Source organism: Simochromis diagramma, unplaced genomic scaffold (genome assembly GCF_900408965.1).
Source record: "Simochromis diagramma unplaced genomic scaffold, fSimDia1.1 OVJJ01000321.1, whole genome shotgun sequence".
Lineage (NCBI taxonomy): Eukaryota > Metazoa > Chordata > Actinopteri > Cichliformes > Cichlidae > Simochromis > Simochromis diagramma.
Window position 1 is genome coordinate 13,846,893 of NW_024386772.1, and position 15,004 is coordinate 13,861,896.

General features: G+C 41.9%; 1 protein-coding gene across 1 annotated transcript; it reads right to left on the bottom strand.

Annotated features, from left to right (window-relative positions):
- Positions 1-7,426: 7,426 nt before the first annotated feature.
- Positions 7,427-14,737, bottom strand: proza (protein Z, vitamin K-dependent plasma glycoprotein a). Its single transcript, XM_040050724.1, has 9 exons — positions 14,586-14,737; positions 12,547-12,679; positions 12,109-12,248; positions 11,967-11,991; positions 11,771-11,884; positions 11,549-11,680; positions 9,901-10,016; positions 9,673-9,790; positions 7,427-8,384 (listed from the first exon to the last, which is right to left on the bottom strand). The coding sequence occupies exons 2-9, from the start codon at positions 12,623-12,625 to the stop codon at positions 7,852-7,854; spliced, it is 1,257 nt and encodes a 418-aa protein (XP_039906658.1). The 5' UTR covers positions 12,626-12,679; positions 14,586-14,737; the 3' UTR covers positions 7,427-7,851.
- Positions 14,738-15,004: the final 267 nt, after the last annotated feature.

Consider the following 15,004-nt stretch of genomic DNA (forward strand, 5'->3'; position numbering starts at 1 on the left):
TGTCCAAAATTAGCGGGAAGAGTCTAATTTTAAAGAACACTTTGTTTCCAGCCGCACTTCCTATTTTAAACTGGCTGAAAAATATCAAACAGGGACAAAGGATGTGAAGTGTGCTAGGCGGGGTGTCTGGTGAGGAAAAAACCTTGGCTGAACTCTTACATTGTGTATATTTACAAATATCTATGAGGTTTTATTCAATAACTTCTAAACAGAAGGTGAAATGTTGAAGTTGATCTATATTGTGTCGTTTTGTTACAGTCTTGCTCCTCTGGTTTACCTGTATAACTACACCCAATCCTTGGAGTTGGCCTTGAATGCTTCTAACAAAAAATATACTCAAAAACATTAAAGGAACACCCTGAAAACACATCGGACCTTAGTAGGAAAAAAAAACCTTGCTGGATATCCGTACTGATATGGAATGAAAGGATGCCACATAGTTTGATAGATATAAAAGTTATCAACCTACAGAGGGCTGAATTTAAAGACAACAATGAAAATATAAGTGAAAAAAGGATGAGGCAGGCTAGTCTGTTTTGCCAAACTTTTATTGCAGCATGAGACCGGGTGTTATTATGCACCACGAAGAACCCAGGACCCACTGCACACCGGGTCCAAGAACTTCATCCTTCAAATGCCTGTTGCAGTCTGTGCATCACGACATGAATAAGCCTCCCCAGACCATCACCGACCAACCACAAAACCGATGTTACAGGCAACACAATGTTTCCTAGCTCCACGCTCTCGAGACTGTGCCGGGAAACATAGCAAACCTTCTGACACTTAACTCATTCACTGCCAGCCATTTTCAAATCAGGTAAATCCCCACTGCCATTGACGTCTATAGACGTCAATGGCAGTGAATGAGTTAATCAATGCAGCATGGTGGAAGAGTTGGACTATCTGTGCAACCTCCAAATGCAATACTAGTGAAGAAACAGCCAGAAAACACGAGCAGTGAGAAAATATCAGTGGCCTCCACCTGTAAAACCATTCTTGGTTTGGGCGTCGTGTCATTGTTGCTCCTCTAGTGCACCTGTTGCTAATTTCATTAACACCAAAGCAGCTGAAACTGATTAACAACCCCCTCTGCTTCTTAACTAACAAGATCAATATCCCAGAAGATTAGCTGACTTGATGCTATACTCTGATTAAAAAGTGTTCCTGTAATGTGTACGTTCAACAGAATGCCTGCTGTAGAAGGGTGGTTTTTGCACCTTGTAAAGACAGGTTTTTAACAGTTGGATTACATCACTCATATTCAACCAATACTTTGGAATAAATATTAAGATATCTCAGCCCCTCCTTTATTTATTTATTTTTTAAATACTGCTCTCATCATAGCCTTAACTTTAAGCAAATTGCAAACTACATCACCAAAGGTTGTACATTCTGCACATAATCCAGACCTATCTGTCCACCACATTGACATAAACCCTCCTTAAACCTGAGAGGTCATGGCCTTCTGAGGTAACCTTGCCCCGAAGAAAGAGGATTAATGGCAAAGATCATCTAAATGTCAACTAGTCATGTCATCTTAAAACAATACAGTATATCAGGATACTCTGAACAAAGACACACACACACACCTCTTCTTATCTGACCTCTTCAAAGACCACAACAGGGACTTTTGTGTGCTCGTTTTCACCCAGTGAGCTTTGGAGATCTTTCTTTCAGCTCCTCGGGTTTCTCAGTGGCTTTATGGTTTAACCTTTGCAAGGTCAGGGTGAGGTCAGGGGAATAAAGGCAGCTCCAGGATTTACCTTTCCTCCTCTATCATCCACAGTCACTGCGCCCACAAGCTGAAAGTGACATATTGTTTTTAAAGCCTGTTTCAAGGACTGGGTCTGGTTTCAGAAGACCTGCAACTACAGGAAGCCCACGGGAGTAGACAAAAGAAAAGCAAATATAGAAACGTTGCCGGTGCTGTCAAATTCATTAAGATCTTGTGTTAATTTGTTTGGTTTTTTGTAGGTGTGTCCTAAAGTTGCAGTGTCTTAATGATCTTTTATTATCAGAAATAACACAGAGTAGTAAAAAAGTAGAAAAAAATAAAGTAGTGCTCAAAAGAGGAAGGAGAGAATATAGCAGGAGGAGAAAACTGCCAGGACTTTAATCAGTGCTGTCAATGAATTTGCTGCACACAGGGACTAAAGGATGGTGGTCTGATGTTGTGAGTAGTTTACAGGATTGAACATTTTTACCTCTTATATGTTAAAAAATAATTCATATTGTAATGTATGTGTGTGATATGTGGTACAATGGAAAGTGTGCTTGTTTGGCATGTTGACCCATGCAGTCTGAAAACAATGAAAACAATAAAAAAACTTGCAATGCTGCCATCCTCCCCAGCTGTGCTCCATGTTTATCCCACATATCTGACAATGTTAGCAAAATGATAAGAACTGAAAAGTTTATTAATTGACTCTTAGTGTTTCTATTTAGTTTATGGTAGTTTACAGTTTATCTAGAGACTGTATATAAACGATGGATATTGTCATTATGGCATTACTCTATGTTGAAGCCTTCAGACAGCTGGGAAAAAAAGAACAAAAAATAATAAAAAAAAATAAAACACTTACTGGAAAAAGCTGAACAGCAGACCTCTTGAATGTTTTTAGTGCAACCGAATATAGTCAACAAAATTAAATCACACCCACTTGTCAATCAAGGCAATCACATCCTTAACTAGGCATATCTACAAGCCTAGATAAACTTGTAGCAGCTCCAAAATGTTAAAATGTAACCATAATTCAAATGTTGTGACTGGGATAATTAGTTCTAGTGACCAAAATCATTTAGTGTGCTGCTGAAGTTAAACTGATTAACATGGATTGGATAAGAAGTTAACAAAAATGGATGGGTGCCTGGATAACTGGATGTATGTTAATTTCTGTTGTAAATATGACCATTTTTAACATGATTCTTTAGTTTTGGATCCAGCCTCGTGTGGCCATTGCAGGAATTCCAGTTTTTGGCACTTTCCCTTTAATCCCAATAACACTGCTTGTTTTGGCTCACTGTGACTGTTAGTTAAATTAGATTTTGAGGGATATTTCAGCAATTTGTTGACAGCTCTGTAGTTTTTATGAACTGTCGAAGGTTCCTTACACATACCTACAGCTTTGAGTGCTTTTCCTATTCAACTGCTTGTATTTGGGAGATCCAGTATATGTAACTATATAATTGTAGCATTTCTTCTGTTCAGCATATGTTAGCATGCGAGCATGATGGTAAACATAGTAAGCATTATACCCTCATTATAGTCACTGTGAACACGCTGATGTATTTAGCACAAACAGCCTCACAGAAGCACTAGCATGGCTGTAGACAAACAGCTGAGCTGATATCAGGGAGACTGCTGCAGAGTTATATAAAAGTCTACAGCCTGTCTCATATTTTCTCTTTCAAACACTTCTTTCAGCCCTAGCTGTAACCTCTCGAGGTCTCATGTTACCTCCACTCTTCTGCACAATTACCCAATGAAGTAGAAGCTACTGTGTTTGGCGTGCGGATGAGTTTGCATAGGGGTAGGTTAGGGGCGGGGTTGGGTGGAGGGGGAAAGCTTTTGTTTTTCTTTTCCTTTTTTTCACCCAATCTGACTGGAGAGCTCTCCGTATGTGTGAAGTCCTGAAGTGAGAAAAGATTGGGGACATGGATTTTGGGGTGGGGGATTATTGGACGAGATCACAGGGATGCCTTTACAGATTGCATGCAAAGCCCATCAGATTTTAACACAGTCAATCTGCCTTCAGTGTGCAGACATAATGCTAACCCCCCATGTGTGGATCAGACACCACACAGACAGATAATCCTTCCTAAAGTCTGTCATTTGATGTCGACCCCCCATCCCCAAAAAAGCATCCATGTGTTATGCATACTTACATGCATGTTCTTGCACACACTAGCAAGGATTTGGGGTCACAGCATGCAAATGCTCTTTGGGTTTGGGGGTGTTACTGATTTAGTACCCTGGCCAGATGCAAACACACACCACTGACACAGTGTAGTCTGAATAACAGTGCACAGCAAACCTGTCCAATAAAAGTAACATTTGATTTGTGTAGAGTAAAAGCTTCCCTAAGTAATAACAGCCCTGTTAATGTTTCATTCATATCTAATATACTTTAAGTCCATCAATCCATCAGCACAATAGCAGTCATCTCTTCTGTATCAACACAGCAAATCTCTTCATCTGCTGCTCTTCATCTTTGAGTCCTTCTCCATTTCTGCACCTCAGCACTTTACTTCTCAAACATCTTCCTCCCTCTCAGCATTCCCATCACGTCCTCGTCTCCCCATTTGCTCAGATTTGAGGTTTGAGGTAAGATGCAGTGACTGTTTGATATGTAACTGATACATTTCACAGTTCTGCAGCTCAGAGGAGAGCTGCACTCCTTAGCCTACACCTTGCTCGGTGTGTGTTTTTGAACGGCTCTGTGAGCTCGATCACATAAACGGAACTGTCAGAACGAGAGAGCGGGACCAGACTCAGGAAGGAAGGAGCTCTGCTCACATGAATCTCTGCTGGACGGCCCAGCAAAAGGAGCGCTGCCATTTTTGGGAGCAAGGAGCCATCTCCTAGGTGAGTGCCATAGCAACAGCCAACGTGGGCCCCAGCTTTCCGAGCTGTCCTTTTCAAGCTTCCAATCAAAAGTGGCAGGCCAGGTTTTTGTTGTTATGTGGCGTCTCCTACCCTCTCTCTTGGCCATTCTTCTGCCTCTCCTTTTCTCTGCCTCTGTGACATGGGCCTGGCCTTGTTCACCAGGGAGGCTGTGAGAAGACTGTAGAGGGAGAGGCTCTGTGGGAAAATGTTGCCAGACAACACAGGGGTATGTGACAGTGAGGGTAAGCTAATATTGTCTAAGTGGGGGGAAAGGGGTATATTAGACATTTAGATTGTCAGATTGTCAATAGTCCGCTACTGTGGTATGTAAATTATGCAAACTGCAAATTTAACGCTTTAACTCACACCCCAAAGCGTCATATTTAAACACAAACCAACATGCCTGTAAATTAGTTTACGTGTAAAATAACTGCCCTGATTCCCTCAAGTCTGTCAGCTTCAAGACTTTGTACTTGTTCTCAAACATACTTTTAATTTTGCCTCACGGTCCCATTAAATATTTTACTTTAGAGAAATTAATTTTCTAAACATCCTGCTATTTTGTGGGAAGATCACGTCTTGAAATCTCACTACTTTCTGAGCTTTTGATTTTGGTTTTGCTTGTCAGGTTGTTTTTCATACAGTTAATGTGACTTGTGCATTTTTTATTTATTTGCAGATGGCGGATGGTGGAAGATGGTGACTCTTTGTGTGGACTGGGAGCTGTTTTAGCAGTATAATATGTTGCACTTCACTCCTCCCTTCCCGAGGAGCTTCTACCCTGAGGATGGCACAGTAGTGCATTAAATAGCTAATCTGGTTGTTTGCATGTTGTTTGCAGAGCATGCATGTTTTTGTGCCCTTCCCATGCTTGGTTTCTCTCCAGGGACTTTGGATTCCTAACTAAAGTCCAAAGGCAAGCTGATTCTAAACAGGCTGTGGTCCACCAGCCAGCAATGCTAGTCCATCACAGGCTGACAGACAACCATACACACAGCTCTGTGGTTGTCTGTCAGCCTGTGATGGACAAGCAACCTGACCACATGTGCGCCTTGTTTTCCCCTGCTACAAACACAGACAGGTAATGATTCCTCTTTATAAGAATGAGATACTTTCAGCTCTCCTCTTGTCTCCTAGGTCAACATGAGTTTTTACACCAGATCCCCTTCATGATGTAACCCCAACAGAGATTTGCATCTCCAGCTGGAGTCGATCCAGAGACCTTTTGGTTGTCGAGCGAATGTGTAAATCATCCCTCATAACGAAACTAAAAGTCTTGATCTGACGTCATAAATGTAGTCAAGTAGTTTTCTGAGATAGTGTGCTGATCACTGATCAAAGTAAAGTAATTCAGGCTGCAGTGGTTGTTATTTTGAGCGTTTCTGTATTGCCAACTTTAATGTTTAAAAAACAGAAAAGGTGTTGGGCTGAAAGCTCGCATACCGCAAGAAGCCACTTGCACACCTGCTCTTCATCAGACCATGAAGACGATGACCCTGATGACACTTTGGCTTCTAACCAAATGGCCACAAAACTAATGATACCCCCATCAGCCAGAGTGGGTAGTGCTAATGAGCAAATACTATGCTAATATGCTGAATTAACATGTTAGTCTTGGTTCTACATGATAAACAGCATGCTGTTACCGTGTTAGCATGCTGATGTAAAGATGTGTTCAAAGCACAGCATCACAGAGCTTCAATATGAAACGTGGTGGAAATGTGGTTGGTGTGGCAGAATTATATTTTAAGTATTAATTCGTAATTTTAGATTCTTTGCTGTTGTTGATGTATTAGAGAGTAATGGGCAAAAGTCTTGAGCCACCCGTCATTTCTTTATATTTTACTTCCAAGGAGCCAGAGCAACAATCCTCCAGGCTTTCTGAAGGTCTTCCAAAGTTTTTCTTTGGACATTGGCTGCTTTTTTACAGATTTTCACTACACTTGTTGTACCTGCTAATTTTCAGAGGAGTGTTTCTTAACACTGACCTAGGAGTTGTCCAAGCATGAACAGGACCTGAGAGATGGATCTGGCCCTTCAGTTGGTCTCAATGCAAGGATGGCTCTCCAGCAGCGATACTTAGGAAAGGGAAGTGGGGAGAACTGGACTGTAAATGAGTGGCAACAAGTCTTATGGTGTGATTAATCCAAATTAGACATTTTTGGTCAATTTGTACAGAGGAAGTCAGGACAGAGATAGAACAGTGAGTATCTACAGCCATCTGTAAAACATGGGAGACTCTGTCATGGTTTGGAACTGCATTTGTTGGAGACTTTGTCAAAATTGATGGAATTATGAACACAGAAAAGTACGATCATCCATCTGGAAAGTATCTGATTGGGAACAATTTCCTTTTTCAACATGACAATGACCCCAAATACACTGCCAATGCTGTAAAAAGCATAACTGGATGGAAAAAACATACACTGAAACACTATCAGTCATGGATTGGCTTCCACAGAACCTGGACCTCAACATTACTGCTATCTTCTTGACAGATAGAGGAACAAAAGGAATCCAACATCCAAAGAAAAGCTTTGAATGTTCTTCAAGAAACCTGGAGACCTATTCCTGAACACTCCTTAAAGAAATTAGAAGAAACAGCCTAAGAGAGTTCAGACTGTGCTGAAGAATAATAAAGAAACAGGGATCAGCCCAAGACTTTTGCACAGTCCTGTATATTCATTTGACATTAATAGTAATGCCCACGTTCTTGTGTTTGATGATCTCCCACAAACTATGGCACATCTCAAGCTTTATATGTAAAGTTCTGAAATAATTATAACCTCTTATAACCACAATGACAGAGCTGACAGTAGGTGTGGTGTTACACTTTATTACATTCATACAACAGTGATGAGTAATAGTCTTATAAGGTGCATGTCAACGAGTACAGCGCTCAGAGGTTATTAAAACGGTACGTCCACATCACAAAACACATGCTGAATAATTCACACATCTCTCACCGTTTCTGCTGTAATTGTAGGATACATGTAATGAAAGCTTCTGTCTTTATGTAACCAGAGAGCCACCTTGTGGATAAACGAGACACACCAAAGAGGAACGGAGATGACAGCATATATGTTACGTTAGTTATTTAAATTTTTTAAATACACAAGGACAAGGATAAAGAAGAGACTAAGTTAGAAGGAGGAAAATATTCAGTTTCCCTGTTTTATTATTTATTAACCTGTATTATCCTATTCCATGATCAATAACCTCAGTGTGCTCTCTGACTACCGCTCCTAACGTGAACCTATTCTTTGCCGCAGCCAGCCGAGGTGGCGCGACACCTTCTGGAAGATGTATCCTTTGCTGCAGTCGGCCCCTGTTGGCTGACTCACCACACCAGTGAGGAAGAACACGTCCCTGTACAGGGTGAGCAGGGGGCTGCCGGAGCTCATGGTGCAGCCGGCGTTCTCACGAGGTGCAGTGCAGCCCATCTTGTTGGTCATCAAGTTTCCGTGAGTTTCCAGACACATGGGAAGCTTGTTGTACACCAGGGTGTTAAGAGTGAGCGAGCCCTGGAAAGCAGACCCCTGCTGTGGTTCCTTCCAGCCAGTGACCACTGTTGTGTAGTCACCTGCCATCAAAACGCTCTCAGCAAAGTCTCGTTCTGGCAGACAGGCAGCAATCATGTGTCTTTTAAAGATGATGCGGTCGCGGAGCTCAATCACAGCCAGGTCGTTTTCAGGGCGACCTTCCACATAGCGCGGGTGGACATGAATCACTTTAACATACAGCGTCTGTTGGTCAGTATTACTGCTGCTGTCTTTACCTGTGCAGGAGATAAGGAAGGGCGATGATGTTAAAAGTTCTAAAAATCGAAAAACCAGCATGCAGCACAAGATTTACTGCACTTCTGTGCTCGAGTTCAGTGCAGAGCTGTTGCAATTATTATATTAATAGCTTGATTATTATTATTATTATTATTATTATTAGATTATAATTATTTTATTACATTTTAAAACAGCAAAAGAAACCATATTTAAATAAACACTAATTTGCTGATGTAATATTCATGATTTATAAAGTGACAATTTTGGAAACTTCTTTTTTTGATCGATTTATTCTATAATTTTATTTAACAACGATTATAAAATGGTAGAATTTTTCAATTTGTGGATTTGTGTTTATTTAGGTAAATGCTATTTGTTCTGAGCAGACAATGTGATCTAAATAAATGTCGGTCTTTGATAATAAAACAGTTTTTACTGTTTTTACTGTGAGTGTTTGTGCTGATATGCTGTGTTTGGTTTTCACCAAACACAATGCTGTGCATTCTGGCCAGTTATCTCCACCTTTATCTTATTATTCTGTTTCCAGAAGTCTTGTGCTTTCTTCAGATATAAACCTAAACTGTGCTGCGTCTGCTGACTGAAAAGACTTTTCACTTAAATATTTATATTTTAAGGCACATGCTGGCTTCTATACAATGTGCTGACATGTATGTGTTTTCATGCCATTAAAAAATGATAATATATCATCACAGGTGGACATGTAACATAAACCAAGAAAGAGACAAATTTGTTCTGAATCTGAAAGGAAAGCTTGGATAGGTCCCTCCACACACAGTAACGTCTATGGTACTGTTATTATTTATCCTCCTGAGAACCGAGGGGAAAATTAATCGTCGGATTTAATTTTTTTGTCATGTCCTTCCTCTTTGGAGCTGAAAGAGGTCACCCAAACACATGAGATATCAATGGAAAGCCCAAGATGTCCTCTATTTAACACATCAGGATTTAGTAGGGTAGCTTAAATGAGTCTGAAGATATAAAGACAGAAAACAAATGTCTATTACAGAGGACATAAACTAATTGGCTGGTTCTCAGGAGGATATGTTATTGATTTCCTTCATACAGGATGGAAATCATTACAAATGCAAACACCCCCCTTTTGAATCTATACTTAAACATTTTGTATACATATTATGTACATTTTTTTTAATTATTTTAGATTACATTTTTGGGGGGCAATGGAAAACTAATTTATGTATTATAAAATGTACAATACATATCAATCACTACCTACTTGCAGTGTTTGTATAATCTTTGTTTACTCACCAACAACCACCTGGAAGGATGTGTATTTTTTGGCACACTGAGCTGTAGTCAGGACAAAGTTCTCCTTCAGTATGACTCCGCTACAGAAACCTGCAGACTCTGAACTCACCAGAACAGCCTGCAAACAGCACGACAGTTAAGACCCTGCATCTCTTATTCATGCCTTTGAGAAACGCACACTCATACACTGAAATCATTGTGTCTTTATGTTAACAAGTGTCCTCCTACCTGCCACGGACATTCTGATGACGAACAGGCAATTCCTTCAGGGTTGCTGGTGCTGATTCTGGACAATTTGCCTTGCAACTGTTGTAGACGGACCGCCTTACCGCAGGGGTACTCGACTGACAGAAGGAGATGATTATGATTATTTCTTTGACTACATTATTTTTGAAGTACGACGGGCATATTTAGCAATAGCTTTTGTAGTCAACAAAGCAGTCTGTGGGGAAATATCAGAAATCCTCTTTTCATCTGAGCTGGCTGGATGGGTGTCTTGATTATATCTTTGACAGCATCATGTAAGCGGCACAATGTTAGAAAAATGACTGAAAAAGTAAACAAACATGGGCAGATGGGTCTCTTGTCTATGCCCTCTAAGAGAAAACTGTTTTTTCCTGCTCTAAACGCCATTTTCACTTCGATCCCTCGTGCTGTAATAAATTCAGCTCTTCATGAGGCACTATGGAGGTGTAGGGGTCCTCCATAGTACCTGATAACAGCAATGTTGCTTTGAGGCAACAATGCTGGTTGGTTGGAGGCTGTGTGAAGCTGGCATATTTTCACTGTCCCTGTGGGTTTTCCCCAGTATTCCAGCCTCTTCCCACAACCCAAAGACAGATTGTCAGATTAAGCAGAGATGCTAAATCGACTGCGGTACCCTGGTGTGACCTCATTTTTATGCAGTGTAAAAATGGTCACAGAATTTCTAAACACAGCCAAGTGGTGGAGGGTGGCCTCCACCACTTGGCCTTTGGTGGCCTCAGCATCACCTCTCTTCTGGCTTCATTAGTAGGTGACATGCATCTCGCACTGGGGCAGTTAGGCAGCCAAGTGTGAAGCAGCAAAAATGACAGATAGCACCTCCTAGTCTGAGGCCACGATTCCCACTTCAGGTCAGGGAAAAACTGGTACCTGAGAGAGGGAGTTCAAATATGTCAGGGTCTTGTTCATAAGGGTGGAGCGGGGAGACTGACAGATGCATTGGTGCAGTTTCAGCAGTGAAAGTAAAATGAGTATATCTGAAGAGAGAGCGAAGTGTCACAGTTAAGTGTTGATTGATTTACATTCTCGGCCTCACACACGGCCACAAAATCTTTGTAGTCACAGAAAGAATGAGATTTTGGATGCAAAGAATGGAAAAGAGGTTCCTCGGCAGGGTGGCTGGGTTCTCCCTTGGAGACAGCAAGAGGAGCTCTGTCATTCAGGAGGGCCACAGAGTGGAGCCACTACCACTCCACATCGAGGAGTCCTTAGTATATCTACTGTGGTGCTTCCTAGGTGAAGTATTTCTGTTATTTCCTACAAAGAGGAACACAATGGAGAGATTATTTATTATATATATATATATCTCAGCTGGCCTTAGTGATCCTGGAAGAGCTGGAGGAGGTGGCTCACTGAGTGGGTCTGTGCATTTATGCTTAGACGGCTTTTGTTGCAGACCCACATAAGTGGCAGAAGATGGATGGATAACCTTTATGTATTGTTTTGATGTACTGCCAAAGGTTTTCCACCACCCACAATCACTGGCAACTAGTAATCTGCCATGTTATTCAGTAAATAATAGACACAGGCATAAAACACAGATTTTTTTTTTTTTTCAAACTCGAACAAAGAACATGCAGAAAAAAGCAATTTCAATACATGACAGACGTACCTTGAGGCACACACTGTTTCTTGTCTGTGTTGAGCTTCCACCCGCGGGCGCAGGAGCATTCGTAGGATATGTAGCCTGGTTTACAGAACTGAGAGCAGCCCTGGTCCTTTTCCAGAGTGCACAGAGTCTCGTCTGCATTGTGACAAAGTGGAAAGCTTGCAGAAGTTGCAAATCAAATCAAAAATGATGTTCACGTGCGAAATCCTGCTGTCTCCTTCTCACCTTTCTCGCAGAGGGCTCCAGTGAAACCCGACTTACAGACACAATCAAAGCCTCCAACGCTGTCTGAACACATGGCTCCATTCTTGCAGGGCTTCTCTGCGCACTGATCTCCATCTGAACACGGAGAAGTTAATAAGCTGTAATGCAGTGCTAATGCATAGGCAGTAATGGACAATCCTTTTAATAATGCACTTACCAACGTAGACTGACCAGAAGATATCCTGGAGAAGAAATAACACGGCATAAGTAAACAGCTGGAGCTGCACAGTGGCTCTCTTTACAAACAGAGGCGCAAAGGAGGTTTGAGGAAATGAGGAGGGGATTAACAGTGGGCTCACCGTGCGGTATGTGTCTTGGAAGAACTTTCTGGCCTCCTCGTAGCTGCACACCTTCTCCATGCAAGCCTGCTCCAGAGTGGAAGGTGTATTTCTCTTCTGACGGGAGATTAAGGAGGTTGCCTGCTCCTTGTCCAAAAAAACTGAGGGGACACACAAGGTCTCAGATATCATAGCATCAAAGACTCAATATAGCTTAGAAGTACTAAACAGATCATTAACCATTAACTTAATATAAGCCAAATAAGCAGCATCTCACTGACCCAGCGCCAAGACGTCTGCTCCATAAAACGACTGACCTGACTTTCTTAGCACTGAATCCCTCTGACATGTTATTTGCTGTCTGCTCTCACAAACCTGACCTTTAAATCTTTGCTTTTTATTAAAACTGACCGCTGTTGAGCCCTGTGGAGTCCCCTGGCTCCATGCTGCCCTCCTTACCTGTCTCAGGGGCGTGAATGGCCACCGATGCCCCAGCCAGCAGACACAGCACCGCAGCAGGTGTGGTCACGAAGTGCATGGTGTCACTGAAGTGTATCCCAGCTCTGAGGCAGTGTCAGTGATGCAGGGACCGCTGTACAGAAAGACACAGAGACAAGCAGAGTTTTTGATGCATGAGGATTTCTGGGAAAAGACATTAAGCAGTAGAAGGACATGCAGCAGAGAAAGACGTAGGCACTGTTTAATGTTTTAGAAGGCCGCAGTCAGTTAGAAAGAATGAAAATCGCTGCCTGGGTGTTATGAAGCTGTAGTTCACTCAGTTATTGCGCAGTAGTGGCCGCAGCTGGCTCACTGGTTCTTTATAAAGTTAAGCACTTCATTTGGGGAGCTCTCTGAAGCGAGCATACAACAGCACTACCAGCCTGCTAGAGAAACTGGTTAGAGATATAACATGTAAGAACCAGTGTACCTCGCTTCTCCTTCCTTTCACAGAGAAGCTATTGCATATGGTTACCTTATTCAGCTACTATTATTATTGAGTCATCATATTAATTATTATTGATTGGATATCCATTATATGACAATGTATTTCAAATCTGGTTACAGAACATTTACATCTGCAGTCACGGAGCTGTGTGTGGTACTAACTATCTGTTTATTCTTTTTTTATTATAGTTATTTATTTTTTTAAAAGAAGCTCTGAGCATGGACCACATATGGCCAGCATCTAACTTACCAGATGCTATATAAAGTATATGTGTTGTACAATTAAAGAAATGGATGAATAAAAACCTTTTTATTTAGGGTCTGATCTTTACAATTGGGAAAACAGTTGGGTGATGATGCATTAATAAAAAATAAATACATATCTTATTTTGTAAAGTCTCACAGCCAGGCACAACCATCTCCAGGGTTTATAGAGTATAGTCCAAGAAAGAGAAAACATCTGGTGAGCAGGTCTCTGGGAGAAAATGCCTCGTTGATGCCAGAGGTCAGAGGAGAATGGTCAGCCTGCTTCAAGCTGATAGGAATGCAGCAGTGACTCATAACTACTTGTTATCAAGGTATGCAGAAAAGTATCTCTGAAGTATCTGATTGGGCACATCTGCAGAAGACTATGCGGTTTGTCACTCCTGTTGGCTAAGAACAGGAAGCTGAGGCTACAGTTTGTCCATTACAAACATTGCCTGGTTGTTTGAGTCTGGATTCTTCGACATTCAGACGGTTGTGTGAGAATTTGCCAGAAACAACATGAAAGCATGGATCCCTCCTGCTTTGTATCAAAGCTTACAGCTACTGCTGGTCGTGCCGTGGTGTTAGGAATATTTTATAGGCATACTTTGGGCCCACAAGTACAAACCCAGCATCATTTAAACACCACAGTCTACTTAAGTATTGTTGCTTCTCATCCCTTTATGTCCACGGGGTAGATGGCACGGGGTGCCCATCTACTGATGGCTGCTTCCAGCAGGATAACAATCCACGTCACGAAGCTGTGATCACCTCAAACTGGTTTCTTGAACATGACAATGAGTACTCACTGTACTCTGATGGCCTCCACAATAATCTCAATCCAATAGAGCACCTTTGGGATGTGGTGGAAGAGGCGACTCACATCATGTATGTGCATTTGACAAATGTGCAGCAAATGCGTGATGCTATCATGTCAACATGTTGAATCTATGACACGAAGAATCAAAGCAGCTCTGGAGACAAACGTGGGCCCAACCCATAAAATGCACTTATAAACAAACACCTGCCTCTGCCCAACATAAACAACAATATGCTTTCGGTAGCACGTTAATGGCTCTATTAGTACAGTCTTGGCTTTTTATGCTTCTTTCTAGAGGTACATGGTTGGTATTGCAACAAATACGGACATAAAGCAGCATCTACGCCTTTTAGTAAACAGGATGCTGGGCACCTACATGATGCTACACTGTAGCAGAGTCACTGTTTTCATGGCGGAGTGTCTCAGCAGGCCTGGAGGAGAAATTCTACGAACATCAACCACAGTAGCAGTGCTGCTCCGTACTTACCGCCCCGGACTGAATGGAGGAGCCGGCCCGGCTGATGCTCCTTCGCCTCGGTTGTTCTGAGACACGCAGCGGCCTCGCAGACGGATCGGGCCTGTCGATCCAAAATAACGAGTCCTGATTACATCCGCGCCTGCCCACTCCTTCCCTCACTCCCTCACTGTTTACAGCTTGTACCGAGTCTGATGACTGCAAACAACCACCAGAGGGCGCTGTGAGACAAGACAGAGCCTGGGTGTGCGGATAGATAGCAATGAAGTTGAAGAATAAAACCATCAAAAACTACACCAGATGCACAGGCGACTAAGATGACAATACAGGCCTGAAGTTTAAAAAAATAAAATAAAGGAGAAGAAAGACAAAGTGAGAGTGAATAGTGCCGATGAACTTAAAACACATGCCTGTTATTAAATGAGAATCCA

Coding starts and splice junctions, on each gene's coding strand:
- proza (XM_040050724.1), bottom strand. CDS start 12,625: ATGCACTTCGTGACCACACCTGCTGCGGTGCTGTGTCTGCTGGCTGGG. Junction 10,017..11,548: donor GAAACAGTGTGTGCCTCAAG/GTACGTCTGTCA, acceptor TCCTTCTGTCAG/TCGAGTACCCCTGCGGTAAG. Junction 8,385..9,672: donor ATCCTTCCAGGTGGTTGTTG/GTGAGTAAACAA, acceptor TCTCCTGCACAG/GTAAAGACAGCAGCAGTAAT.